Here is a 27,489-nt window from a genome sequence, read left to right on the forward strand (position 1 = left end):
GAACTGAGACACGTAGGGTGAAGTAACTTGCCCAGGGTGATATAGCTAAGAAGTGTCTGAAGCTAGATTGGAGCTCAAGAAGATGAGTCTTCCTGACTCCAGGTTCAGCTACTACACTAATGTAATAAGGATCAATTAATCAATCAATAACTATTAACTAAATACTTATTGTAACTAGACCAGAGATACAAATATAATAAAGAAATGATCCTTGTTCTAAAGGGGCTTATATTCCAATGGAGAGACAGCAGGGATATACTTGAACATATGCAAAATAAGTATGAGGAGAATAAATACAAATAAATGCAAAGGATAACACTGTGCATTGTAAAACAAAACAAAAAACACTTTGCAATTACGAAGCTTTTTCTACATTTTAATGTATATCCTTGGCTAAAGGAAAAAGCAGTAGGCATGTGGCTGGTCCTTGAGAGATCAGTCAATCAAGAGGTATTTATTAAATGCCTCCTGCATGCCAGGTACCAGGAATACAAAGACAAGAATGACAATTTCTGCCCTCTAGGAGCTTATAGTCTATCAGAAGAAACAGCATAGAAGTACACAATGTCATTTTTGGCTTGGAGAATATAAGGAAAACCTCATATAAGGGTGATAGTTGAATTGAACTTAGAAGGAAGTTGGGGGTTTTGAGAGATGATGGTGATAAAGGAGCGTATTCTAGGTATGAGAGACCAGATTATGCAAAGACGTGGAGACAGAAGATAGAATGTGGTGCATGTGGAATGGCAAATAGGGCTGTTTGGCTGGGATTCCAAATGTTGACAGGGACAGGTAAGTGGCACAATGGCTAGAGCACCAGCTGAGAGTCAGGAACACTCATCTTACCTGAGTTCAAATCTGCCCTTAAACTCTTACTAGCTGTGTGACCCTGGGTCAGTCACTTAACCCTATTTGCCTTGGTTTCTTCATCTGTAAAATGAGCCGAAGAAGGAAATGAGAAAGCACTCCAGTATTTTTGCCAAGAAAACACCAAATGGGATCATGAAAAGTCAGACATGACTGAAAAACGGCTGAACGTCAATAATCACCCAATATTGACTCTTCAGATATGTATAAACTGTTTTTACTAAATGCTTGAATGTTCAGTGCCTTTAGACACTGAGCTAGATTACAGATGACTGGGTATTAGAGCTAGAAGGAACTCTTTCTAAGGAAAACACTTAGTCTGATTCCCTTGGTTTAGAAATGGAAACTAAATACCAATAGACCCCTCAAACATAACTGCATCAATGTTCTCTTAGATCTACTTTAACCATAATGTCCATCCTTACAAGATGGATCATGTGTCTATTATGAATAAGGTTAATGGAAATATAGAGACAAATAAGACAGAGCTCCTGCCTTCAAGGAGCTTATAGTCTAGTTAGAGCAGCAGCTATTAAAAGTAGTGAATTGTGCAGAAGAACGGGAACAAAAGCAGAACAATACAGGTCCTTCCACATAGTGACTTTTCCCATCACAGTTTTGATTTACTACTGGTTGGCATAAGAAATTAAGTGGGAATTTTAGGGAGTCTTGCAGAAATAGCAGATAATACAGAAAAAAGTTCAAAAACTCATTTTTACTTAACATGACCTACATATAGCCAATGACTAAATAATTCACCCGAATTTTACAGTAAGGTACTGTCAAAAACCCCATAAAAGAAAAAAAAAATATCAGACTTCTCTGGTACTTTGATACAAATTTTCTAGATCTTGGGGGTGCCAGGCCTCTAACCCATGATGTGGAAGGGATACCTGTATACCCAAGGACTGCAATGATGTAAATGGAAATAACAGAGGCAACCATAAACAAAACTTTACACTTGTGTAATTATAAAAAAGCCAAGCCTGGATCTGGAAGAGTTTAGAAAATATATCTTTCCTCCCTTTTTAGCAGAAAATGGGGGACTATGGAGGTAAAATATAGCATATAATCTTAAGATTTGCCTGATGTGCTGGCTAGTTTTGTTTACTTGCTTTTTTGTTATAAAGGAGGTTGTTAGGGATTAGGGGTAAATATATTTATATGTAAATGGAGATTATATTTTTTAAAGTATCCCTAAAAATAAAATGAGTTCTTAAAAATAAAATAGTATATTTTGGTCACTATTCTTCTTACCTCTCTGAGAGTTTGTATCAGAATTAGGCTAACAGTATAGAACCTTCCCAATATTCACAGGCAGCCATTAAAGAAGTAAAAGTCTGATTCTGTCCCTTTCTATTCCTTAGAAATGTTTTCAAATTATTCTTCTAAAGGACATTCGTTGTTTCTTATTTTTGACTTCAGGGCATTGTCCTGCTCTATGGTGCCTACCTGGCTGGGCGGACAGACCATGTCAGCTCTCCACCAGTGAATCAGTCCCTGACCATCATGGTTGGAGCCAATCTTGTTGTGCTGGCTGCTGGGCTCCTTTTCTTGGTCACCAGATTCTTCCATGATTGGCCCAACCTCGTCTTTGGACTCACAGCTGGAGGCATCTTTGTTTGTACCACAACGATTAACTGCTTCATCTTCATTCCACAAGTGAGTATGCCAGGAGGGCGTTATGTTAGTAAGAACTAATGGGTTTCGTGCTCAATTGTCTGTCTTAAGTTCCTTTGATTCATTCAGGTCCATCTATTTTCATAGTCGGAAATAAGATGAGTGAGAATCAGGCTGAATAGAAAACTAGCCTCACAGTTGGGAAGACCTGTCATGCCTTGGCTTTGTGATCTTGGGCAAATCATTCACCTCTCAGTGCCCCCAAGAAACTCTGTAAGATTATAACTTGTAGAATTGTCTATCCGTTTTGCTGGAGGGATTGCACTCATCTGGGCATCCCCTATATTTGTGAAATCAGAAGTTTGGGCTATCCCCATCCCCCAAAGAATGATGGCTGGTACTCTATGGTAGGGCTAGTTCACTATTGCATTTAGCTCCTCTAAATCTCTCCTGCCCTCCTATGAGTTACCCTCACTGGATGTTTTCTCCACCGTATTCTTGGGTCATTCAACCAAGGCCAGCTTCCATGGTCCCTTTATACAGGGCACCTAAATACCTTGGCAAAAGGGGCTATTGTCATGCAGTCAGCTGCCACACAATCCCACAGCCCCAGTGTAACTGCCTGTTATATTATCTGTATCCCTTTAATGTTGACAGTATCCTCCTGTCTTCCTCATTGGTTCTTTTTTCCTTCAAACTGGCACTTCCTTTCCTGAAGCCCAGGCACACTCTCAGTTCATTTAAGAATTTTAATCTATTTCCCACTCTGGCCTTCAAGATGACTTTTTGGTAGGCATAGTCAAGGGGAAAGGGCACTAAATATTAAGTCAGAGGACTCATTATAAGCAGATCTCTTATCGAGCTATGTGACAACTGAGCTCAACAGTTCAACAAAAATTAATTTCCTGAACTATATGCAAGGCACTGTGGATACCAAGATGAAACCCAAAGACAAACATTAGAATATATTCCTCTTTCCCTCAAGGAACACACATGCTATTGGAGATTAGTAGAAGGAGTGAGATATAACACATATACAAATAAATAAAGCCAATGTCATTCCTGAAGTAGAAAGCTGCTAATAACTGGAGGACATTGGGAAAAGCCACATGTCAGAGAAATTGCAAGCTGTTCTTTGTAGAAGGAGAGAAATCTTAGGATGTAGAGGTGGAAAAGGGCTACATGCTAGACATGGGGAGCAGCCTATGCAAAGGCAAGTGACCCCAGGCAAAGTACCTTAACTATTGAGGCCTGGGTTTTTCCATCCTGAATGAGGGATTTAAACTAGAATAGGGACTCCCAACCTTGGATATATGCTGGGATGTGCCAGTAAGTGTTAAACAATTGATTCTTTTTAAAATAACATAAATGTAGGATACATTTTAAAATTATATTTATTTTTAAATATTTTCCCATAGTTATATGCTTCATTTTCTCTCCCTCCCCTCTTCCCTCTCCACTCCTGGAGCTGACAAGCAATTCTACTGGGTTATACATGATTATCATATTATTCATTATTCTTTTAAAACCCAAACCCCAAATCTTATACCCATATAAATAAATGATAAATCATAGGTTTTCCTTTTGCATTTCTGCTCCCACAGTTCTTTTCTCTAGCATTCCTTCTCAAAAGTCCCTCAGGATTGTCCTGGATCATTGCATTGCTCTTAGTAGCAGAGTCTATTACATTTGATCATCCCACAATGTTTCCGTTACTGTATACAATGTTCTCCTGGTTCTGCCCATTTCACTCCATGTCAGTTCATGTAGGTCTTTCCAGTTCATATAGAAGTCAAGCTGTTTATGTATGATATATTTTTTTAAGTTAACCTGCATTATTAGCATTTCCTCAATCATTTTCTTAAGTCTAGATAATCAACAAAATAATCAACAAAATTCTGACTTGTAGTCTGCTGATTTCCAAAGTGGAAATGTTCAGAATGAAAAATTTATAACTCCTAGATATACATGGCCCTAAAAGGCTTGACAAGGGGTATTGGATATTTGACAAATAACTTTGGCAAATAACTATATTATCCTATTGAAGTTAATGAGCATGTTAATTTTATTTCTTATGTGCATATATATAGTGAGTCCTACAATATATTTCCTTTCATATTGAATAGAAGGAAACAGAAAGTTTATTGAAAACAAAAGTAATTGGGGACCCAAAAGTGTTGAGAACTCCTAGGCTAGGTGATTTCTATAGTCTCTTTTAGCACTAACTCGATGAAAGCTGTCTTTCATTTTATTAGCTAGTAATTAGGTAATTACTAGTTACTAGTAACTAGGTATCAGGTAAGAATTAAAATGTTTATTAAAACCCTGGCTGAGGTAGTATTGTAGGACAATTTGCATTTCAAAAGGAGCATTTTTCAGATAAAGGGTCTGTAGAATGGGAAGGAAAAAACTCTCAATGTCTTAGTTCTCATCAATTGGATTCACTCTGCTACTTGGAGCTCAAGGCAGGGTTCATCTGACTGGGCTGGTCATCTCTGCCACTTTTGAAGAAATTAATAACTAATATTTGGAAGATCAAATTGACTACCCTAGACTTGAGTCAAAGAATCATAAACTTTTAAATAATATTTTCAATATTATTTTCCCCAAGTACATGTTAAAATAATTTTCAACATTCATAGGTTGTACATGTGTAATCATGTAAAACATAATTTCCTTATTAGTTATGTTGTGGAAGAAAACAAATGAAAAACAAAAAAATGAAGAAAGAGAAAGAAATGAAAGAAAATTTACCTCAGTCTGCATTCATATTCCATCAGTTTTTTCTCTGGAAGCAAATGGCAGTTTTCATCATGAGTCTTTTGAGATTGTCTTGGATCATTGTATTGTTGAGAATAGCTAAGTCATTCACAGTTGATTGTAGTACGGTATTGCTGTTATTATATACAATGTTCTCCTGGTTCTGCTCACTTTACTATGCATCAGTTCATGTTAGTCTTTATAGGTTTTTTAAAAAAATTCTCTTGCTTGTCATTTCTGATAGCACAATATTTATTCCTATTATATACCACAACTTGTTCAGCCATTCCCCAATTAATGGGCACTCCATCAGCTTCCAATTCTTTGCCATCACAAAGAGTTGCTTTAAATATTTTTGTACAAAAGATCCTTTTCTCCCTTTCTTTTTTGAGGATCATAGATTTCAAACTGGAAGGGACCTTCCAAAGGTCATTGAGTCTAGCAGTGTGGTATAAATATTCAACAACCAGCCCTCCAAAAAAATTTACACACAACACACTTTTAAGTTTAATGTGCATTATTAACATTTTCTCCATCACTTTCTTAAGTCTAGACAATCAACAAAATAATAAATTAAACCCTGACTTGAAGCTTTTACCGATTTCTGAGGTATAAATTCACACTGAAAATTTAGCCATTTCTCATGAACCAGTTCAAGCTGGCTCATCTTATAGATAAGAAAACCAAGGCCCAGAGAGATGAAGTGACCTGTCCAGAGTCACACAATTAATTGATAAGTATCCAAGGTAGGATCAGAGAAATTTCCATTGGAAACAAAGATGAGAGTCCCTTTACACTGTTAATCCCATCACTCCTTTTGACATATGTATAATTATTTCATCATTGTCCCATGACTTGGGGCACAAGTACACCAAAAGGATAAAGAATAGTTTACTCACTTAAAAGCCATAAAACTATGCATACCTTTTGACCCAGTTCAGCAATACCACAACTGGATCTGAATCCCAAAGAGATCAGAAATAAGGGGAAAAGGACTTACCTGTACAAAAATATTTTAGCTGCAATTTTTGTAGTGCCAAAGAATTGGAAACTGAAGGGTTGTCCATCATTTGGGGTATGGCTGAACAAGTTGTGGTATACAGTTGTAATGGAATACTACTGCGCCATAAAGACTTATTTCAAGTGATGCAAAGTGGAACAGAACCAGGAAAACAATGCATACGGTATCAGAAATATTATACAATGTTCAACTGTGAGGTACTAAATTATTATCAGCAAAGCAAGTTTCCAAGATAACCACAAGGGACTCATGATAAAAAATATTATCCATAGCCAAAGAAGGAACTGTTGGTGTCTGATTATAGACCAAATCATACCATCTTCTATTTTATTTCCTTCACGAGCTTTTTATTGTATGCATGATATGTGTCTTCTATCATGACAGGAGTAATATGGAAAGATGTATTGCATGAAAGCACATATTTATTCTGTATCAGACTACTTAGTGCCTCAGGGATGGAGAAAAAGAGAGGGAGGGGGAAAATCTGAATCTGAAGATGTCAGAAAACAATTATCAAAAATTTTTTCTATGTGTAACTGAACAAAATCAAAATTAATTAAATTTTTAAAAAGGATGGTTCAGAACATGTTGCCAAGGATTCAGCAATTGATGAACTTAGGCAAATTCATGGGTCACTCATGTGTGCTGTTTCTTAAAACCTCTAGTTGGAGTAGCTAGGTAGCACAGTGGATAGAGTACCAGGTCTGGAAATGAGAGGTTCTAGGTTCAAATTTAGTCTCAGACCTTTCCTAGATGTGTGACCCTCAGTGTCACTTAACCCCAATTGCCTAGCCCTTGCTGCAATTCTATCTTAGAACTAATACCAAGACAGAAAGTAAGGGTTTATTAAAAACAAATAAAATGAATTAAAAAAAAAACTTCTAGTAGCTTGCAGTAAGGATATTCTCCAGAGTCATATAAATACAAGGAAGGCCTCTTGGTACCTAGATATATCCCAGAGGAGCATTGCTTTACACAAAGGTCTTTTCTATCTCTCTTTCTATGCTCCCTGATAGCAGCTCTATAATATGAGGAACAATTTCCAGAAGCTTCTGTCTTTGATATATGGTTATGGGCAGCCTCCTTCTGCAGCATTCCCAAATTAGAGCTGTCCAGAAATGGAATTGATTGCTGGAGCTGTTTAAACAGTGTTGTACCAAAGATGTGATTGCTTTTTCTTTGTAATAATAATAGTAACCAAAGCTAGCATTTACATAGCACTTTAAGATTCGCCAAGTGCTTTATAAATTTTCTCTTATTTGTTCCTCACAATAACTCTGATAGCTAGGTCTTTTTTTTTTTTTAAACCCTTGTACTTCGGTGTATTGTCTCATAGGTGGAAGATTGGTAAGGGTGGGCAATGGGGGTCAAGTGACTTGCCCAGGGTCACACAGCTGGGAAGTGGCTGAGGCCGGGTTTGAACCTAGGACCTCCTGTCTCTAGGCCTGACTCTCACTCCACTGAGCTACCCAGCTGCCCCATGATAGCTAGGTCTTAATATGTCTCTCCAGTTTAGGGAAAGTGAAGCTGAAAGAGGTTGTGACTAACCCAGTTAGGGATACATAGCTAGTAAATGTCCGAGGTAGGTTTTGAACCAACATCTAGAATGACAAAAGAAATAAATTATATTGAAATAGTTATCTAATATGCACATATTCTAAAAACAAATTTATGAATGTTTGATTCCCAAAGTGGGTGCCACCACCCCTGGGTGGTGGGTGCTGCAGCGATCCAGGGGGACGGTGATGGCCACAGGTGCATTTGGGGGTGGTGAATAACTGTAAGGGGGCGGTGATAGTATGTGACCGGGGGGTGCTAAGTAATATTTTTTCTGGAAAGGGGGCAGTAGGCCAAAAAAGTTTGGGAATCACTGCTCTAGATTATAATAATAAAGGCACGTTTTTATGACACTTTTCAGTTACAAAGACATATATATATGTCCTGGGAATATTCAAGGCAAGGGCCATAGGTAAGCCAAGGTGACCAAAAACCAAAGTGGTTCCCCGGTGTCCATGGACTCATTTGACATTTCTTTCAATGGGCATCCACCAGGTGGCAACAGTGCCCCTCAAGTCCCAGCCTAGGCATGTGACTTTCTCCACATTCCCCCTATGCAATGCCACCCCCACCTCTGCCTTTTATAATCTCTACCTCCCAACAAAGCTCAGTTCAAGGGCTGCCACCCACATGAGATCTTTTCTTATGCCCCCAGCTGCTGGTGTCTCCACCCTGCAAAAAAATTATTTTGTATTTACCATATATATTTACCCACTTATATGTCTTTCTGTTGTTTCCCCTTCTTGAACATAAACTCCTGGAAGATAGGAACTAATTAATTTTTAACTTTCTATCCCAGCATCTAACACAAAGGTGGGCTTTTAAAGGTGCTTAATAAATGCTTGCTGATTTGTTGATGAATTACACTAATTAGACTTCCATTTCTTCAGATTATTTATTCCTCCAGATTTTCTTCTCTGGGGATATTCTCCCTACATTACTATAGTTAATTGCGCAGTCAAACAGTCTAAAAACAGTTGGCTGGGGTTGGATGATTTCTTTCTGTCAGTTAGACAATTGGTCAACAAGCATTTACTAAGCACCTGCTGTGTGCCAGGCAATGTGCTGGGCATATAAAGAAAGGCAAAAGTACAGTCCCTGAGCCCTGCCTAAATTCATCAGGCAAAGAATGTTTTCATAAAGAAAACACTGTTGCTACTCTGTAAAATGTGAAATAAATAAGGGGAACTGTACACAAATAGTAATCATTTCACTGTGCAAATTATTCTTATATTTGGAACATACTTGCAACTATAGAATGACTCTATATGCATTATAAGTGGCATCATATGTCAATTCTGATTTCCTTTCATTCTGTTTTGTTGAGTGACTAATGGGAGAAATCATCAGTTTAGAGTTAAAAGAAACCTAGTGCCCATCTATTCCAACCCTCTCATTTTACAAATGAAGAAATTGAACCCTGCGACTGATAAATGACTCAACATGATAAGAGAAGGTTTTTATCCTCTAGCTTCTTTCTCTAATGATTTGTGTCTTCTGTCATTTTGGTGGGAAACAGGCATAACAGATGGTCTTCACACATATCCTTCCTTCAATAATTCAAGAGATCTCTGATATCATTAGTATGGGTAATCTATTCACTGACCCAGATTGCAAGCCCTTCAGTCCTTAGTAGACAGGAGTTGTGAGTTGCTGTCACCTAGTAACCAACCCTTTTTAGTGATGAGCCTCTCCAAATTTAGCTGACCTGGTCCTGGGATAGCAGACATACATCCCATTGCCAGACTCTTACTTGAAACTCTTCCAGCTTAGTAGGAACTGCTAGATAGAGTACACTTTGCTGGCATACCCTTAAAGAACCCAGGGCCATTTCCATACCATGATGAGTGACTGGATTAGGACTAGTGTAGACACACCTATCATTGGGCTTTAAAAAAAATATGTCCTTGCTTTGGCAGCATGAATACTGATTTTAATTCTAATTTTAATTAGAATGATTCAGAGGCTCACATGCCCCTGCACAGAAATGACATATAAATTTGTGATGCATTCCATATTTTTAAAGAATACTAGATGTTATCAAGAATTCGCTTTTCAATAATTGTGAAGGGAAGAAAGTTCTTTTGGACTTGTACCTAGTTATACTGATTTCAGTTGACTGTAGGAAGACATAGTAGCTTTTACATTAAACTAATATGTCCTCTGTTGCCTTAGTAAAAGTAAACAGAATAGTAGTCTTGAATGGATGCTGACCCATCAAATGCCTCAAAACTAGAATGGTTTTCTGAGAGCCCATGTGCTGTGCTTCTGTGATGGCATTTCTATATGTATAGGCGGGAAGATGTGTGTGTCTGCACACACACACACACACACACACACAAGAGCACACTAGTTTCTGAGTGTGCAAATGAATAAAAAGTCTGATTTTTTTACCCAACAGCTGAAGCAGTGGAAGCCATTTGACGAAGAAAACCAAACAGTTGGCCATATGGCAAAATACTTCAGCAGCCCCAGCAAAAGCTTCCATACCCCATATAGTGAGGAACAGATCTACCATCTAATAGGGGAGAAGAACTCCATGAAAAAACTCCTGACTGAGGTAGGCTGGCCAGCTGAATTAGAACAAAAAGCAGCCTAAACACCTCTCTCTCCTGATGTATCAGTGGCTATGTTGCTGTTTCTCTCTCTCTGTCTCTCTGTCTCTCTCTCTGTCTCTCTGTCTCTCTCTCTCTGTCTCTCTCTGTCTCTCTCTCCCTCCCCCCTTTCTTAATTAGCCTCACTTTTCCCTTGATTTCCACAAGAAATCAACATCAGAGATAGAGTAACTCAAAGAGATGTGTTGTTGTTGCTGTTTTTCACCACTGGCGTTATCAAGAGTAATGACAAAATTTGCCTTTTGTTCCATGGTTGGTGTCTTATTAACATCACTCATGATGTTAGCCTTGGATCCAGGTAAGAGCCAAGGAGGGAAGGAAAAACTAATCAGGGTCCTCTGTTGTGGTGTCAGATCAGAATGAGGGAGGAGATAAGCAGCCCACCAGCGTCTTTTCCCTTTTGGCTCGCCATTGGCAATGCTCCAGGCAAGCCTGTATATCTATTTAAGAGTCCAAGTGTTACTTTTCCCAGGCTGTGTCAGCATTACATAACATAATGAGGTCAGCATCAGGTACATTAGAAAGGAGCAAGAGCTGACCAAAAGGGCTTCCCATGGATATTTACATTAGCTGAATTAAACATAAGGATTTTTTATTGTTTTTGTTGTTGTTGTTTTTTATTTTTTCATTAAAATTCAAAAACTTTTCATTGTGTTATATTTTATATTTCCAACAGAAGACATAAACAAATACACATTTTTGAGTGTGGGTGCTCTTTGTGATAGGATGTTTTAGCTTCTGCAAGAGTAATGTGATTAGATCTTTTGTTCAATGGTTAAAGTTATAGGATAATATAATCATAGCAGAGTGGTTCTCTTCTTTCCTTCTCTCCTTCTTTCCCCTTTAGGCATGCTCAGTTGCCTGCCTGGTGTCCACATGGAAGTTTTCAGGATAGGGGTGGGGGCAGCTTCCAGCTGTTTATGACTCCTCATTTAGGGGCTTGCAATGGGAGATGGAGATGACAAAGAATTCCCTAACTGGCTACTGAGTCAGAGGAGCTGAGGGCTTGGTAGAAATATTGAAGGAATTATCATGTCCCTTTGCCTTTTTCCCCCTTTTTCTTTCTGGCTGTATTCTCAGCTTTGACTTTCCAGGTGGTACTGTGAAACTTAGGTCCTTCCCTTCCCCATCTTATGGGGACCCCACACCAGTCCCCACCTGGACCAGGAATACAAGGTGTGCTTTCCTAAGGGCCCTTGGCTGCCTTTGCTCCTTCCATATTTGCTCTTTCCTGATTTGAGGCAAATGAGTTATCCCTGGATGGACAAGTCCAAGAATTGAAATTTCTGGATTTCAAAGGTTCTGGGTTTCAGCTCAGTGGCCAATTAGGGAATTCTCTCATCTCTCACTTTAAGTCCCTCAGGGATGAATCATACTTGACCAGAAGCTGGCCCCTCCCAAGTTTCCATGTGGTCTCTAGGAATGGAGACTGAGCATACTCCATGGGATCAGGGAAGTGGGGAGAGGAGCCTTTATTACACTGATATCATACAATCATAGATTTAGGTCTTAAAGGGACTTCAAGGCCATCTAAATCTTTCTGCTAGTATTCTTAATTCCAATCTGGTGGTCCAGGCAGCACCTACAAAATGGAAAGGGAAATGAACAAGCTCTCTTGTTTTCATGTTTTTTTTCATTTTCTGAGAGCTTGGCATGCTGATTACTTGGAAAATATAGATTTCAAGCCTAAAAGGGAGGAAAGAAAATGCAATCTTCCATCACAGAACTCCTTCCCTTCTTCTCTCATGTTGTATGCTCAAATGAGCACCCTTTCTGTCAGAAAGACCTGCTCTTTTCCAGCTCCTCAGCATTCGGGGTTTTATTTCAAAGCCAGATGTCTTTTAGCCTGGCAAAGACAGAAAGAGGGTCTTTGATACTAAGTGAGGAGGCTTCAAACAGGATCTTTAAAAAAAAGAAGAAGAAGAAGATATGTAAGCACATAAAAGAGGGGAAAATAGCTAGATGTTTTTCATTCTCAGTCAGCAAATGTCACAGCAGCCGAACAGACCTAGTCTTTAACCTCTGAGGTAATTTGTGACATCCTTTTTTGTGTGTGTTTCAGCCGCGGTATATCATCTTTCTCACAAGGTGAATGAATCTTTTCTGCCCAAAGAGATGTCATTAGTTGAGGGAGGGGGAGGGGAACCACAGACGAAGTACAAAGGAGGATGCAGTGTAAGCCTTTTGTCTGCAGTGGGGTTTCCAGGGCCTCAATGGGGTGTGCCTCCCAACCACAGCCTATGCCTTGGGGAGTTGCCAGAATCCTGAGAGACAGACATCCCCTAGGCTCAGATTAGGGAACTCAGCAGTCATTTCCAGAACCTAGTCCCAGGCTATCACAGATTTTAGCACTCCTGATTTGGAAACCCATTGGGTAAAAATAAATGCCATTTCTCTCTCTCTCTCTCTCTCTCTCTCTCTCTCTCTCTCTCTCTCTCTCTCTCTCTCTCTCTCCTCTTTCTCCTTCTCTCTGTCAGTCTCTCTGTCTCTGTCTCCCTTTCTGTCTCTCTTGGACTCTCTCCCTTTCTATCTCTGTCTCTCTCCCCCCTCTCTGTGTCTCTCTCCCTCTCCTTCTCTCTCTGTCTCAGTCTCTCTCCCTTTTTGTCTCTGTCTCTCTCGGTCTCTATCTCTCTCTCCCTCTTCTCCTCAATGAATATTCATATAAGTCTGACCCTTCCCAGACTCTTATGCAATCTAGAGCAAGGGCTATCTTGAATGTTTCAAAGGTCTTCTGAGATCTGTGTGATCTTAGGTAAGTCATTGAAATTCTTTGAGTCCCAGTTTCTTCATCTATAAAACAGGGAGAATTGTAGTTTCAGTGCCTATCTCTTGGGTTTGTTGTAAGACACATGAAAGAACATTTTGACAACTTAAAAACCCTAGATAGGATTATAGATTTAGAACTGGAAGAGACCTTAGAGGATATTAACTCTAGCCCCTTCAATTTAAAGATAAAGAAAATGAGGCACTAACAGATTACATGATTTATCCAGTCACAGAGCTAGGGAGTACCTGAGGTGAAATGCTTTATCTACTACCTCTTATTGTTGCTCAGTCATTTCAGTGGTGACTGATTCTTTATGACCCCATTCTCTGATGGAGTATGCTTTAGTCTTCATTCCTAGAAACCACATGGAAACTTGGGAGGAGCCAGCTTCCCTGTGTGTGATTCTTCCCTAAGGGGCTTACTTACAGGAGATTAGAGAATACCCTATTTGGTCACTGAGCTGAAACTCAGATATTAAAATCCTTTGCCATTTCCTTCTCTAGTTCATTTTACAGATGAGGAAACTGAGGCGAACAGGGTGAAGTGACTTAACCAGGGTCACACAGCTAGTAATGTGTCAGCATTCAGATTTTAACTCAGGAAGATGAGTCTTCCTGACCCATTGTGCCATCTGACTGCCCTACCTTTCATATGACTGTATTATATTATTACCATTACTGTCTTGGACAGCCTTCTGCCCTTTTTCAAGGTCTCTATAACACAGCTGAAAGTCACATCTTCTTCCCATTTCACATTGTTTCCACTCCCTCAGGGCAGGGCCACAGACAGGGATGAAGTCCCCTGGTTTATGTACTTCCTGATGGTGGGAATGCTCCCAGGGCAAAAGTTACTCTTGCAATAACCACTAGAGGAAACTCATTCATTCCCTTTTTTCCCCCTGGCACTGCCTAAACAGAAGGGGATTTCCTCTTTTCCTGGTTGACTTTACATTATGAGACAAGCCTGTGGAGATTTTCCTTCCAATTATAGGGATGTGCAGAAAGCAGAGATGAATAAGGCTTAGCCAAAGACAGCTGCCTAAAGTAGGTCAGATTTTGGTCTCAAAACGGCAGCGCCTGACCTTGTGCCTTTAATTAGGATCTAGTCATGGTGATAGCACAGTGCTACTTTCTTTACTTAGTGACAGAAATATATTGTTTAGTTGAATGTTATTAAATCAGCCATCAATCACCTTGGGGTGCTTGGCTTATGGGGAGATCCTTTTTACCCTGCTCCATGTTTAGGCTACTGCCTTGTATTCACAGTGGTTTGAGGGAGAAACGAGGGAAAAAAGAACCAACCTCTCAGCTTTGCACTAGCCCTGGAAGCTGATTGTCAGCCCCTCCTGCCAATATTTCATGGTTGAAATTTCCTCTTGAAGTCCAGTCTATTGAATTTACAGGAGAATCTTAATATCATAAATTTACAATTGATAGGGCCTTAGAGGAGCCCTAGAGTCCAATTCCCTCATTTTATAGAAAAAGAAACTGAGCTATGGGGAGATTAAGTAGTAGCAGCTAGTATTCATGGAGAAGCCAGGTGATACAATGGATAGAGTGCCGAGCCTATTTCAGGAAGACTCATCTCCCTTGTGTTCTAATCTAAACTCAGACACTAGCTGTGTGAATTTGGGCAAATCGCTTATCCCTTTTTGCCCCAGTTTCCCTATTGGTAAAATGAGCCAGAGAAGGAAATGGTGAACCTTTCCAGTATCTTTGCCAAGAAAACCCTCCAAAAGGGATCACAAAGAGTCAGAGAGGACTGAAATGGCTAAAAACCACAGGCTGGCATTTATAGAACTTTCAGATTTGTAAATGACTTACAAATGTTATCTAAACAGAGCCCCATAATAGCCCTATGCTCTCTTTATTCTAGTATTACAGATGAGGAAACTGAGACTAGGTAAGGTTCAATGACCTGGCTAGGTCTATTAAGTTAGACTTGTCATTGGTCTTCCCATTGAAAAAAAATGTCTAAAGTAGAATTTGAACTTAAGTCATCCTGATGTCAAGGCTAGAGAAAAGGGGACTTTGATAGAGAGGGTAGGGCTGCCTTTCCCTGCCACCCTGAGAGACCCAAGTAGAAGAAAGACTGGTACTGTACAGAACAGGCGCCTTAAGTTAAATGCATCCTATTACTCACCCACACTGCCCTTAACTGAGTCTGAGTCATCCCTATTCACCTGACAACACCCAAGATTTTATTGCCTGGAGGTAGAAAAGGAGGAAACGGGGAGCCTGCACTGGAGGTAGGGGCTCCTACTGTGTGATACAGTACCAACTCATCTGTGACCTGCACCTTCATTGGATTATTTCCTTTGGTTGAGGAAACTGAACAAACACAGGAGGATTGCCCAAATCTGACAGGAAGAAGGAAAAAGCCTGTCTTCATGCTTATAAATGCAAAGCACTGTCTTCTAGTGATGTTGCTATTGTTCAATCGCTTCAGTCATATCTGATTCTTCATGACCCCATTTGGGGTTTCTTGGCAAAGCTACTGACTTGTTTACCATTTCCTTCTCCAGCTCCTTTTGTAGATGAGGAAACTGAGGCAGACAGGGTGAGAGGACTTGCCCAAGGTCACACAGCTGGAATGTATCTAGGGCTAGATTTGAACAGTGAGGTTTGATTGCCCTTATACAGTTAGTAGCTCTGCCAGAGGTCTCTACATGGAAACATTTGTCTCCCTCTCCTCCAAGTCCACCTTCCCTACTCCAACACTATGGCCAAAGTTGGCTGTTGTTTGACTCTTCTACCCAGTCACTGAAGACTTAAAAATGTCATTCATTTTCCCTAAACTCAATTCATGCAAACTGGGCACAGGTCAAAAGCTAGCTTTACCTATGGCTTATCCTTTAGCATCCAGGCTACTCACAAAACAAAGATCTAGAGTTGGAAGGGACATTAGAGATTATCTAATTTAACTTTCTCCTTTTACAAATGAGAAAAAAAGAGGTCCAGAGAAATTAAATTACTTGCCCAGGGTCACACAGGTAATAAGATGCAGAGCCAGGATTCGAACATCCAAATTCTTCTTCAGCATTCTAGCTTTTCTTCTAAAGATTGACAGATTGTAGCTGAGGATCAAATTCCACCCACTGCTTATTTTTGTATGGCCCATTATGAGTGATTTGTGCATTTTAAAATATGATAAAAAAAATTTTAAACCCGTACCTTCCATCTTAGAATCAATACTGGGTATTGGTTCTAAGGCAGAAGAGTGGTAAGGGCTAGGTAATGGGGGTTCAGTGACTTGCCCAGGGTCACACAGCTAGGAAGTGTCTGAGGCCATATTTGAACCCAGGACCTCCCGTCTCTGAGCCTGACTCTCAATCTACTAAACCACCCAGCTGCCCCCAATATGATAAAATTTTATTTAAAAAAAACTCAGCCCTGACCTTGCTAAAAACAGAACAGGCCATAGTTAGTCGGTCTCTGGGATCCCTGGCACATGATACTAGTGTTGTGTCATATATGAATTTAGATTCCTGTCATTGCCAGACTCAGAGCCCAGTGGTGCATCATCATTATAGTGCCCCCAGGAACTATCCTTTTCTAGGTCCAGAAAAAGTCAATCTTCTACTCCCTACTGATTTGTAAAATCTGTTCAGGAGCTTTTACTGCATCTTAATAAGTAATTATTAAGCACCGCTTATGTGCCATGCACTCGGAGATCCAAAGACAAAAGTGAGATAGTCTTTGCCCCTAAAGAGATGATAGTATAATGAAGGAGACAACAGATATGTATAATGGCACGTGCAAATCAATTGCAACTTATTTGCCAATAACAGTTCAGTGGCTCACCTTCTTATCCTTACATGGTGCTTCTTTGTCATACAGATGGCATAGTAGCATTCCCATACCACTTCCAGCCAAATAATCCTCCCCAGGGATACCCCACTCACTCATCAAATGGCAACAAAGTGGTAAAATGTAGATAGCATTGGTCTTGAGTTAGGAAGACCAGAGAAGATCTACTGCCTAGGACATTTCCTGGCTGCATCACCCTGGGCAAGTTATATGACTTTGCTCAACTGTAATTTTTTTTAACTATAATAGCACTGACTTTACAAGGTTCTCATGAGAGTCCAGTCAGATTACATATAGGTCACTTCATAAACCTTAGCTAGATAAATTCTAGAGGTTATTGTTCAATAATGTTCCCCAAGATGGCTCCTTAGCTGGTCGCTGACATTCCCTATCTGACCTTGGTTCCTTATTTACCAGGTTAATGGGAAGAAAAATTCTATTGCTTTTGACCTGCTGACATAAAGATTTCCAGTCCCCTCATTTTACAGATGAGGAAACTGAGGTCCAGAGATGTTTGTTCTGTCTTGTTTGACTATGCAAATTGGTGACAGCACAGAGATTTGGGTTTTCTTTTTCTTTTCAATGAAGTGAGGGGTTGAGAGAGAAAACATTTTTGATTTTTTTTTAATATTTTAAGAGAGGGGAAACAACTTACACAAACAATTTCATTTTGTGAATTAGTGGCAGAGACAGAATTAGAACACAAGTTTTCTGATGGCATCACAGATCCCTAGCTAGATTCAGCCAATCCTACTGAGAGCCTGTCCTCCCTCTCCTTGCTGAAGTTCTATCTATTTGGATCAGAGGTTATGAAAAGAGTCATATTACTTTCAGGCAGAAGAAAAATCACTTAAAATTTTTAAAGATTGGATTTTTAAGTAATTTTGTAAAAAAGATCCTTCATATAACCTAAATCCTGAAAAACAGTTTTATTTTAAATGCTTCAAACTCAAAAGTAACATCATAGAATAGGGTTTTTTAAAGTATAATTATTTAATAATTCACATAACCTTTTTAGAATTTAAATTCAATTCAATAATCAATCATCCATAGCTCAGTTTTCCTTCTTTTCACATGCACCTTATCCCCTTTGAACTTCTAGGCTGTTTTAAGGAGACAGACTCTGCTTCTCCAGTCACCTATTTCCATGAGGTTGTTCCTCAAATTCTTTATTCTGAGAAAGTGTGACTCACTCAACCTGCCCCAGCAAGCATTCCAGAAATTGCCTGTTAATAGGAGGGATAAGTCAACCTTCTCAGAAGGGGGAAGGAAGCAGTGGCAACCACTGTTCCTTCTCAATAATTAAGCTCTGTTGATGATGCCACATAGAATATTACCAATCTCCTCATTCTGCCCATCCCCATTTGGGGATTGATACATTGGAAAGACCTTAGACTCACAGATAGAAGTAACTCAGAAGAGTAGATCCATAGAATGTGAGCTGAAAAAGACCTTAGTGATCATAGGAATAAGAGCTAGGTATCTCATTTAGTAGGAATATCTAATCATTCAGAAGGCTCATTAAAAAGAAACAAAACACAATTCCTACTTTCTGTCTTAGAATCAGTACTGTATTGTTTCCAAGGCAGAAGAGCTGTGAGGGCTGGGCAATCGGGGTTAAGTGACATGCCCAAGGTCACACAGAGAAGGCTTATTTTGTAGTCAAAAAACTGAGACTCAGAGGAAGAAAATAGGAAATTGATTCCTACCTTGGAATATAGAAATAGTCGTATTACTTTAAGGCTGAAAAAATCATTTTTAAAATTTAAAGATCATATTTTAAGTATTTTTGTATAAAGATTTTTCATAAAACCTAAGCTCTATAAATAGAATTTTATTTAAGATGCTTAAAACTCAAACATTAATGTCATAAAGTTTTTAAGTATAATTATTTATTACATAAGACAATAAATTCACATAACCTTTTTAGAATTCAATTCAATTCAACAAGCATTTATTAAATATTTACTATTTTCTAGGTACTCTGCTAGTAGTCAGTCACTGGAAATTCAAAGACAAAAATGAAATGTCCTCAAGTAATTTTTATTCTATGGCACCCAATCATGGGGTGAACTTGTTTGTGTGAATCATTTCCCTTCTTTTTATTTATTCTGAGGAGGGTAAGGGATAACACATACTAAGATAAACCCATATAAAGTAATTATGGGGGAAGAAGATTTAAAACTTAAGGAAATCAAGAAAGACCTTTTATAGGATTCTCAAAGAGATTCTAAAAAGTGGAGGTGAGGAAGGAATGCTTTCTGAGAATCCAGTCAATGTAGTGACCATCAATGATTCCAGAACACTAATGCTGAAGCATGCTCCCCACCTTCTGATCCTTGCTAGGAGCAAAATGCAGAATGATGGAAGATATATTACTTTCTATCTCAGTAATAACTGTAAAACAGAAGGGCAAAGGCTAGGCAAGCAAGGGTAAGTGACTTGCCCAGGGTCACACATCTAAGAAGTTTCTGAGCACAGACTTGAACCAAGGTCCTCCAAACTCCAGTCCTGGCACTCTATTTACTGTGCTACCTAGTTGCTCCAAAACATATTTTTAAACTTGGTCTTCATGAAAATTCATTTAACATGACTATGTATATTTGTCACAAGGGCATTATTTTTCCTTTTTTTCTGTCCAGTTATGGGGATGGGTAGCGTGATGAGAGGAAAAGAAAATTGATTTTGTTCATTTAAAAAAACTTTAAAAAGAAATAGAAGGTCATAAGTGAGGCCCATCAGTGGGCCCGTTTCATCAGAATAGGTGAAAGTCTAAAGCTATATAAAAATAGGATATGAACTGTTTGGTATGGTCTGACTTTGTGGAGTTCTCAGAGGTTTCTCTGTAGATTACTTAGAAAGATTAAAAGAAGTGGCCCTACCTAGTGGAGTTTAGTGCTCAGTTAATATAGAAGATTGCTCTGGAGTCAGTAAACGTCTGAAGTTTACTATCTGTGTGTAGTAAATCACTTAATCTCCTCCAAAGTCCCTTCCACCTGTAGAGCTAAGTGTTTATAGATCATTAAGCATTCAAATTGAAAGGGAAATATGGTATTAACCCCAGAATTAAAGGCAGTGTGAGAGTGCCCAATGTGCGTTCTCTCTCTCTCTCTCTCTCTCTCTCTCTCTCTCTCTCTCTCTCTCTCTCTCTCTCTCTCTCTCTCTTCCTCCTCCTCCTCCTCCTCCTCCTCTCCTCTTCTCTTCTCTCTCTCCTTCCTTCCTTCCCTCCCCCTTCTTCTCTTCCTTCCTCTCTCCTTCTCTCATTGATGATTTCACTTTGATTTTTACAGAAAAATGCTGTGATTGAAAGCCTACAGGAGCAAGTGAATAATGCAAAAGAGAAACTGATGAAACTGATGTCAGGCGAGTGCACCAATGATCATCCTAGCCGAGCAGCCACTCCTGTCTTTGCTCAGAGCAAGGCTAGCCCCACTGAAGCCTCTGTCCATGGGGGTGTGGGTGCTGAAGGTCTCTTCAACAGTCTGTTGGATTCTGGTGGGGAATCGTGCCCTGTCTTCCCAGATACACAATGTGGTCCAGCCCTCTTAACTAGTTTACAGAGTCTTAAGGATCTTGTAGAGGACCAAAACTCTTCCCCACAACACCAAGAGCAAATTTCTGACTCAGAAGACACGTTTGATCATTTACACTTGGAAAACACCCAGAAGCAACAGGCTTCCCAGAGTGGTGGCCCAAAAGCAGGAGACCAGGCGCTGACATCCCCAAGGCAGGATCTTATACAGGATCCCAAAGCCAATATTCCTCAGAGACAGAAGCAGCTCAGAAATTCAGAGACACTCCGAGAGCAGCCATCAAAGATTAATTATGTGAGCAGTGAGATGCTTCAAGAGGTCTTACAAGAACTGAGCTTAGGCAAAGTAACTTACCCTTCTTGTTCTCCCAGTGGCCCTCAGTGTCTCAGCCCCAGCATGCACCAGGAGGATAGAGCTGCCCACAGTCCCCAAAAGAAATTTCCCTCTAATGACATGGGCATTAGCCCATACATGGTGAGAAGGAGACGGGCAGCTCAACGAGCCTCCATGCGTTTCCTAGGGTCTGTGCCTTCACAAACATGGTGCCTAATGAACAAGACAGTTTCCAGGACACAGGGTGGACTGAAGGTTCAGAGTGAGAATAGGTTCAACCAGGAGCTCCAGGCTGGAGACCCTGAGGGACAAAAGTTCGCTTCATGGAAACCTTCCCTTCTCACTCCAGCCCATGGTAGTCTGAGCCCTCAGGTTGAGAACAGGCAGAGCCAGTCTGAGGATTATCGGACCAGAGTAAGAGTAAGAGATGGATTCCCAGACCAATCTTCCTGCTCTGGTTACACAGAAAATCAAGTTGGCCCTCTCCTTGCCAGTAACCCACCAAGTCTTCTAGGGCTAGAGCGACCACAGCTGAATGCCCGGGGGCGTATGGGCTGGCCAGCCCTGCCTTCCTTATGTGACTATGGAGATTCGGAGTCCAGTAGTTCAGATGAGCCATTCTGCCGCTGCCATCGGCCTTACTGTGACATCTGCTTCCAGAGTTCTAGTGACTCTGGTGACAGTAGCACCTCCGAGAATGATCCTGAACCACCACAGGGCAGAACCCACTGGGCCAAAATGTATGCCAGATCCCAGCCTGTTGTGAACTTCAGAGAGGACCTGAAACCCACATTGGTATAAAAAGGAGTGGAACCAGTCTATTTTAAAAGGGGACAATGATGCCCCCAGAGGTTTGCAGGAGAAGCTTTAGACTCTAAGGAAATGAACTTAAGTTTATTCTACAAGCATTTATTGAACAACTGCTCTGTTCATGACCAACTCACTGTGTGACCTTGTTGAAGTCATTTCTTCTCTTTATTATTCAGTCTTTCCACTTGTAAACTAGAATGTTGTTACCTGCCTTGTCACTACCTCACAGGGGTTCACTGACAGTCCCTGATGGGATGTCTACAAAACCATTAAGTTGCTGAGAGGAAAATTTCAGCTCAGCAAAAAGAAGAACTTCTTAACAACTAAAGTTATCCCAGGGAAGAATGTGAAGTCTGAGGAGGGGCGGGATAGGGGAATGAATTCCCTATTCCAAGAGTTTAGTAAATAGAAGATACTGTAAAATACTTCCTTCAAAGGGAGGAGGCAGCTGGATGGCTCAGTGGATTGAGAGCCAGTCTAAAGGCAGGAAGCGGAGGTCCTGTGTTCAGATGTGGTCTCATTTCCTAGCTGTGTGAGCAAATCATTTAACCCCCACTGCCTAGCCCTTACCACTCTTCTGCCTTAGAAACAGTATACAGTATTGATTTTAAGATGGAAGGTAAAGGGTGTTTTTTTAAAGGTTTCCTTCTGAGGCATCAAATTAGATGAGATGCCTTCCCATTCTGTAACTCTGTGGTTCTATAAGGTGCTTTTGAGATTCATAAGTAAAAGGCAAATATGAGTACAGAATTTGTATTGAAACTATAATGGTTGCACTGAATTTTTTGGTGCTTGATGAATACTTATTGAATGAATGGACAAATGGATGTCTGAAATCTATGGAGCCAGTTCAGGCACATGAAGTTGGGACTTTGGGCAGAATGGGTTCTATTTTCAGAATAAGTACACAACCTCAAGCAGTCTCCTCTTTCCCAATCATTCCCATCTTTGAAATGGGGTTTTATTTTAGTGCAGGGCTAATAAAAGTCATTTTGGTGCTACTGAAGACCATAGTGACTATCACTCATGTTTCTGCCTCTCTGCCCAGAATGGGTTTAGAGCTATGCCCTCAGCATATCATACTGTGGGAAGATGGGAGGTGGGATGCTGATTCACCTGCAGAAATGAAGACAAGGGAACTATAATCATTGTCTTGAAGTGTCTGAATGGCCTTTATGTGCAAGAGGGATTAGACATATTCTATTGACCCCTAAAGGAAGACCTAAGGACAGTAGGGGGAGATGAAGAAAGACAGACTTGAGCTGAGTGGAAGGAAAAATTTACTATCAATTAGAGCTGCCCCAAAGGGAATGATCTCTCTTGGGAAATGATGGGTTCTTCCTCATTCCTGAAAATCTTTCATTGGAGACTATTTTACTATTGGGGGGGGGGGTATGTCATAAAGGGTACTTTCTGTTCAAGATTGTGTTCAACTAGATAACTTCTATTTCTGACTCTGGAATTATGAATAACATAAAATTTGAATTTGGGTTCTTTCTACCCCTTCAAGGCTTTCCCTCATTAGCAATTTCACAATGTCTTCTGGTCTTCCCACCCCTCCAATGAAATATCCCCTAAATAAATTTAGATAATATCCCCTTAACTCTTTCCATCCCTACCCTAGATTTACCCAATGTTGATGGCCTATAATCAAAGCTGATTTCCCAATGGTGGACATAGATTTTTAACTTTTTAAGACTGAACCTGGATATTTTGTGCACAGTGTAGAAGATATTCTAGGCCAGAAAACTTTATATCAGCTAAGGGACCTTTTCTTCTACCTGTGCACAAGACCAGTCCTGAATAGATCCTCTTACCTTATGGAACAGGAAAGAGGAGAGAGAAGAAAAAGAGGGAGAGGAGTGGAGAAAAGAGAGGAATAGGATATGTGGAATTGTTTATCTCTTCAAAGGCAAGAGCAAGAGGTAGGAAAGAAGTTTTAATACTGTGAGAAAAAAAGAAAATCTGGATAGTTTGTGGGAAAATTATGATAAAACATTTTTCTTTTCTTCCTATATACCAGAGTAGCAAAGAATTGTTTTGTTTTTTCCTTATGTGGTAGGATGAGGAGAAGACCTTCTTCATAGGATTATAGGATCATGGAATTAGAGCTATGAGGTACCTTAAAGACTTGACCTCGTCCCACCCCCTCATTTTACATTTTAATGGTCACTGTGGATAAAATATCCAGTCTGAATTTAGGAAAACCTGAGTTCAAATCCTACCTTGGATACTTATAATAACTATATGATGCTGATCAAGTCCCTTCAACTCTCTTGGCCTTCAGTTTCCTTATCTACAAAATGAGGATAATAATGCCTACCTCACAGAGTGGATGTGAGGATCAAATGAGATAAAAAGCTCATTGCAAAGCTGAAAGTGTTATAAAAATGCTAGCTCTCATTACTACTAAATGAGAAGTGTGTTGTTAGCAGATGGGGAAACTGAGTTTCCTGAGCTAGTCAAATAGTTTGCTCAGGATTATACAATTATTAAGAATCTATAGCAGGATTTGACTCAGGTTTCCCTAACTTTAAATCCAACACTCTATCCACAATATCATAGTCTTTATCTTCTGACTCTTTGTCAGTCCTGAGTTTGTGTAACCTCATTATTTATGGGAAGCTGAATTCCAGGCTGATACTCTACTTGTGAGCTTTGCTCCCTGATCTAATGTCTCATTTGTAGACCCAGTGTATGATTACTGAATGTGTATGTTTCAGTGTGCATGTATATGCATTTGAATGTATATATGTAAAAAAGGATTTTGGACATTTTGACTGTGTGCAGTGTGAAAATGTGACTTTTGAAAACTAGTAGGGGGCACAGAATGGGGAAGCTAGGTAGCACTTGGAGTTAGGAAGACTCATTTTCCAGAGTTCAAAATGTAGGGCCTCAGACACTTACTAGCTGTGTGGCCTTGGGTAAGTCACTTCACCCTGTTTGCCTCAGTTTCCTCATCTGTAAAATGAGTTGGAAGAGGACATGGTAAACCACTCCAGTATCTTTGCCAAGAAAACCTCAAATGCAGTCATGAAGAATTGGACAGAGCCGAACAACAAAAGGCAAAGAAAAGAAGCTTCATGACATTGAATAAGGAGCACAAGAATCTATTCAACCCAAAGGCCCTGAGTTCAAGGATCAGCTCTCCTACTTACTATTTTTCTAACACTGGCTTCAGGTTCCTCACCTGTAAAATAAGAATGGAGCAAATTAAACTGTCTTTGAGTCCCCACTGACTGCAGATCCCAGGATCGTATACTTGGGCTCTCCTTTTTATCTGCAAATCTTTGAAGACTAATGCTCTGAACCAATGGTCCAAGGATGACTTTCCCGAGCAGTCTATCATGTTGCTGTTATTTATTTTCCACTGATTTTATAAGTTATAATGTTTGGGTTTGTAGTTCCTTCTCATTTTGTTCTTATGTTGTTTGAGCTGTAGTTTAATAAAAAGAGAAACCATTTTCCAAATCTGGCTTCATTTCAAATCCTATCTTCAGGCCAAGAAGACACTGAGGCACCTAAGGGAAGAGACAAGAAGTGACCGGGGTTATTGACTCTGGACATTCCCAATCTCTAACCTACCCAAAGTTACCATTTATATCAGATTTCTCAGTGGTATTCCTGAGAGGCTCCTAAGTCTCCCTAACAGAGACCAGAATGATTACTATTGAAATCCTTTTTCTTCATAGTTTATCTTGGGTCCTATGATCTCTTTCATGAGTCATTCCCCGTTCCTATCTTCACAAGCCCCACCTCCCTCTCTACTGCACTTTTCTTATGCACTGATCCCCATTCTAACTGATGTCCTTGGTGTACGTGTGTTTACTTCACACTAAGTCTGTAAACTCCTTGAATGCAGAACTGGATCTTTTTGTTTTTTTTTTCTTTATCTTTGCGTCCCATCTAGTGCAAAGAATGGTACTCTCTACAAGTTAAGTGCTTGATAAATGTTTGTTGAATTAAACCAAATTATGTTTGAGACTCTGACCTCATGTTCATACATACCCACAAAGTTGTATCCTTTCAGCAAAACTCTATGAAGTGTTTATTATGTATAAATCACTGTGCTAGACAAGAGGTGGGATGCAAGTATCAAAGATTTAGGGCTGGATGTTTAGTCTAACCACTTCATTTTTACTGATGAAGGAACTGAGGATCAGAGAAATTAACCGATTTGCCCAACATTAAACAAGGGCATAGTCTTCGTCTTTAAGGAATTGACAATCTTTGTTTACCGGGGAGGAGGTGAGATATATTAGAATAGATCATAAGTTATTGTCTTCAGTGCTACCGTTTCTGGGTACTAGAGCTTACCCAGCAGGTTATTCAGAAAGATTTTTATAAGAATATCCATTAAATATCTTCTCTTCTGCATTATTTGATTTTTTTTAACCCTTACCTTCCATCTTAGAATCAATGCTGTGCATTGGTTCTAAGCAGGAAAAGTTGTAAGAATTAGGCAATAGGGGTTGACCAATCAAACAACACCTGCTTTGGTGTAGGCACTGTCCAAGGTTCTGGAGCTACAAAGAAAAGGACAAAGTCTCTGCCCTTCAAGAAGCTTACAGTCTAACCAGGGGAGATAATGTGTGCATGCACATATATGCATAGAGAGAGAAGGAAGAAGGTTAGGACAAGAGAGGAAGGGTGAAAGGGAAGGGAAGAAGGAAGAAAGGGTAAGGGAGATGGTGAGAAGACAGAGGGAGATGAAGATGGATGGAGGAGGAAAAAGGAGATGGAGGAGGCAGAGGGTGCTGGAGGGAGAAGGAGAGGAGAAGGAGGCAAAGGGAAAGGGGGAAGACAGCAAGGAACAGTGAGGAGAGAGAGAAAAGGAAAGATACAAAATATATACAAAATAGCTTACAAGGTAGTTTACAAGAATTTTGCCTCAGACTCTTAGGAACTGTGTGTCACATAAACTTTTCAGACCAGGGGCAGCTAGGAAACACAGTGGACAGAACACCAGGCCTGGAATTGGGAGGACCTGGGTTCAAATCTGGCCTCAGTCACTTCCTAGCTTTGTGTAACTGGGCAAGTCACTTAATGCGTCTTTGTCTAGCACTTGCCCATCTATCCTAGACTTGTTACTAGGACAGAAGAGGTTTTTAAAAAAATAATAGTAAATAAATATATGTGTGTATATGTATATATACATATACATATATATGTAATAAAAATAAACTCTCTTGGGCCTCAGTTTCCTCATCTATAAAATGAGAGGGTTGAGCTCAACCATCTCAAAGGATAAATCTATGATCTTATGACTCAGTTCATTATTAGGGTCAGAGATAGAGCAGAAATGCCCATGGCATATTGTGTAATATGCTATTTTGAGTTTTGACAGGCTTTCCAAATGTAGGGCAGTATTTCCCAACCCTCTTCAGTCTTTGACACACCTTTAAATGTCTTAATAGTTTCAGGCACGTCATGGACTCTAGGGAGGGGCCGATGGAGCTATCATCACAGAGTTGCTTCTTCAGAATGGCCCAGTGAGGCTTGAAGAAAGGACCAATGAGGTTGCTGACAAATGCAATCATTCTCCTACTACCAAGGAACCCCTGAGACACAATGGAAAGAGCATAGAACTTGGAGAAGAGATACTTGTTTTGGAATCTTTGCTTTGATACTTACTACCAAATTTTCTGGACCTCATTTTCTTATTTATAAAAATAAAGAGTTTGGGACTAGATGACCTCTAAGATCCCTTCCAGCTCAGACTTTTGATCCCCTGCTCCAATACATGATTAGTGAAAGAGAGTGTGATATAATAGCAAGAAGGTTGCACTTTGGGACA

The 27,489-nt window shown here is 39.9% G+C and overlaps 1 protein-coding gene across 1 annotated transcript in view; it reads left to right on the forward strand.

Annotated features, from left to right (window-relative positions):
* GPR156 (G protein-coupled receptor 156) overlaps positions 1-21,683 on the forward strand; it is a 70,727-nt gene extending 49,044 nt beyond the window's left edge. Inside the window, exons 4-6 of the mRNA XM_044669170.1 lie at positions 2,293-2,529; positions 10,227-10,385; positions 20,307-21,683. Of these exons, the coding sequence (XP_044525105.1) occupies positions 2,293-2,529; positions 10,227-10,385; positions 20,307-21,683 (1,773 nt within the window). The remainder of the gene's footprint in view (positions 1-2,292; positions 2,530-10,226; positions 10,386-20,306) is intronic.
* Positions 21,684-27,489: the final 5,806 nt, after the last annotated feature.

This window comes from Gracilinanus agilis, chromosome 3, assembly GCF_016433145.1.
Source record: "Gracilinanus agilis isolate LMUSP501 chromosome 3, AgileGrace, whole genome shotgun sequence".
In the NCBI taxonomy this organism is placed as follows: Eukaryota; Metazoa; Chordata; class Mammalia; order Didelphimorphia; family Didelphidae; genus Gracilinanus; species Gracilinanus agilis.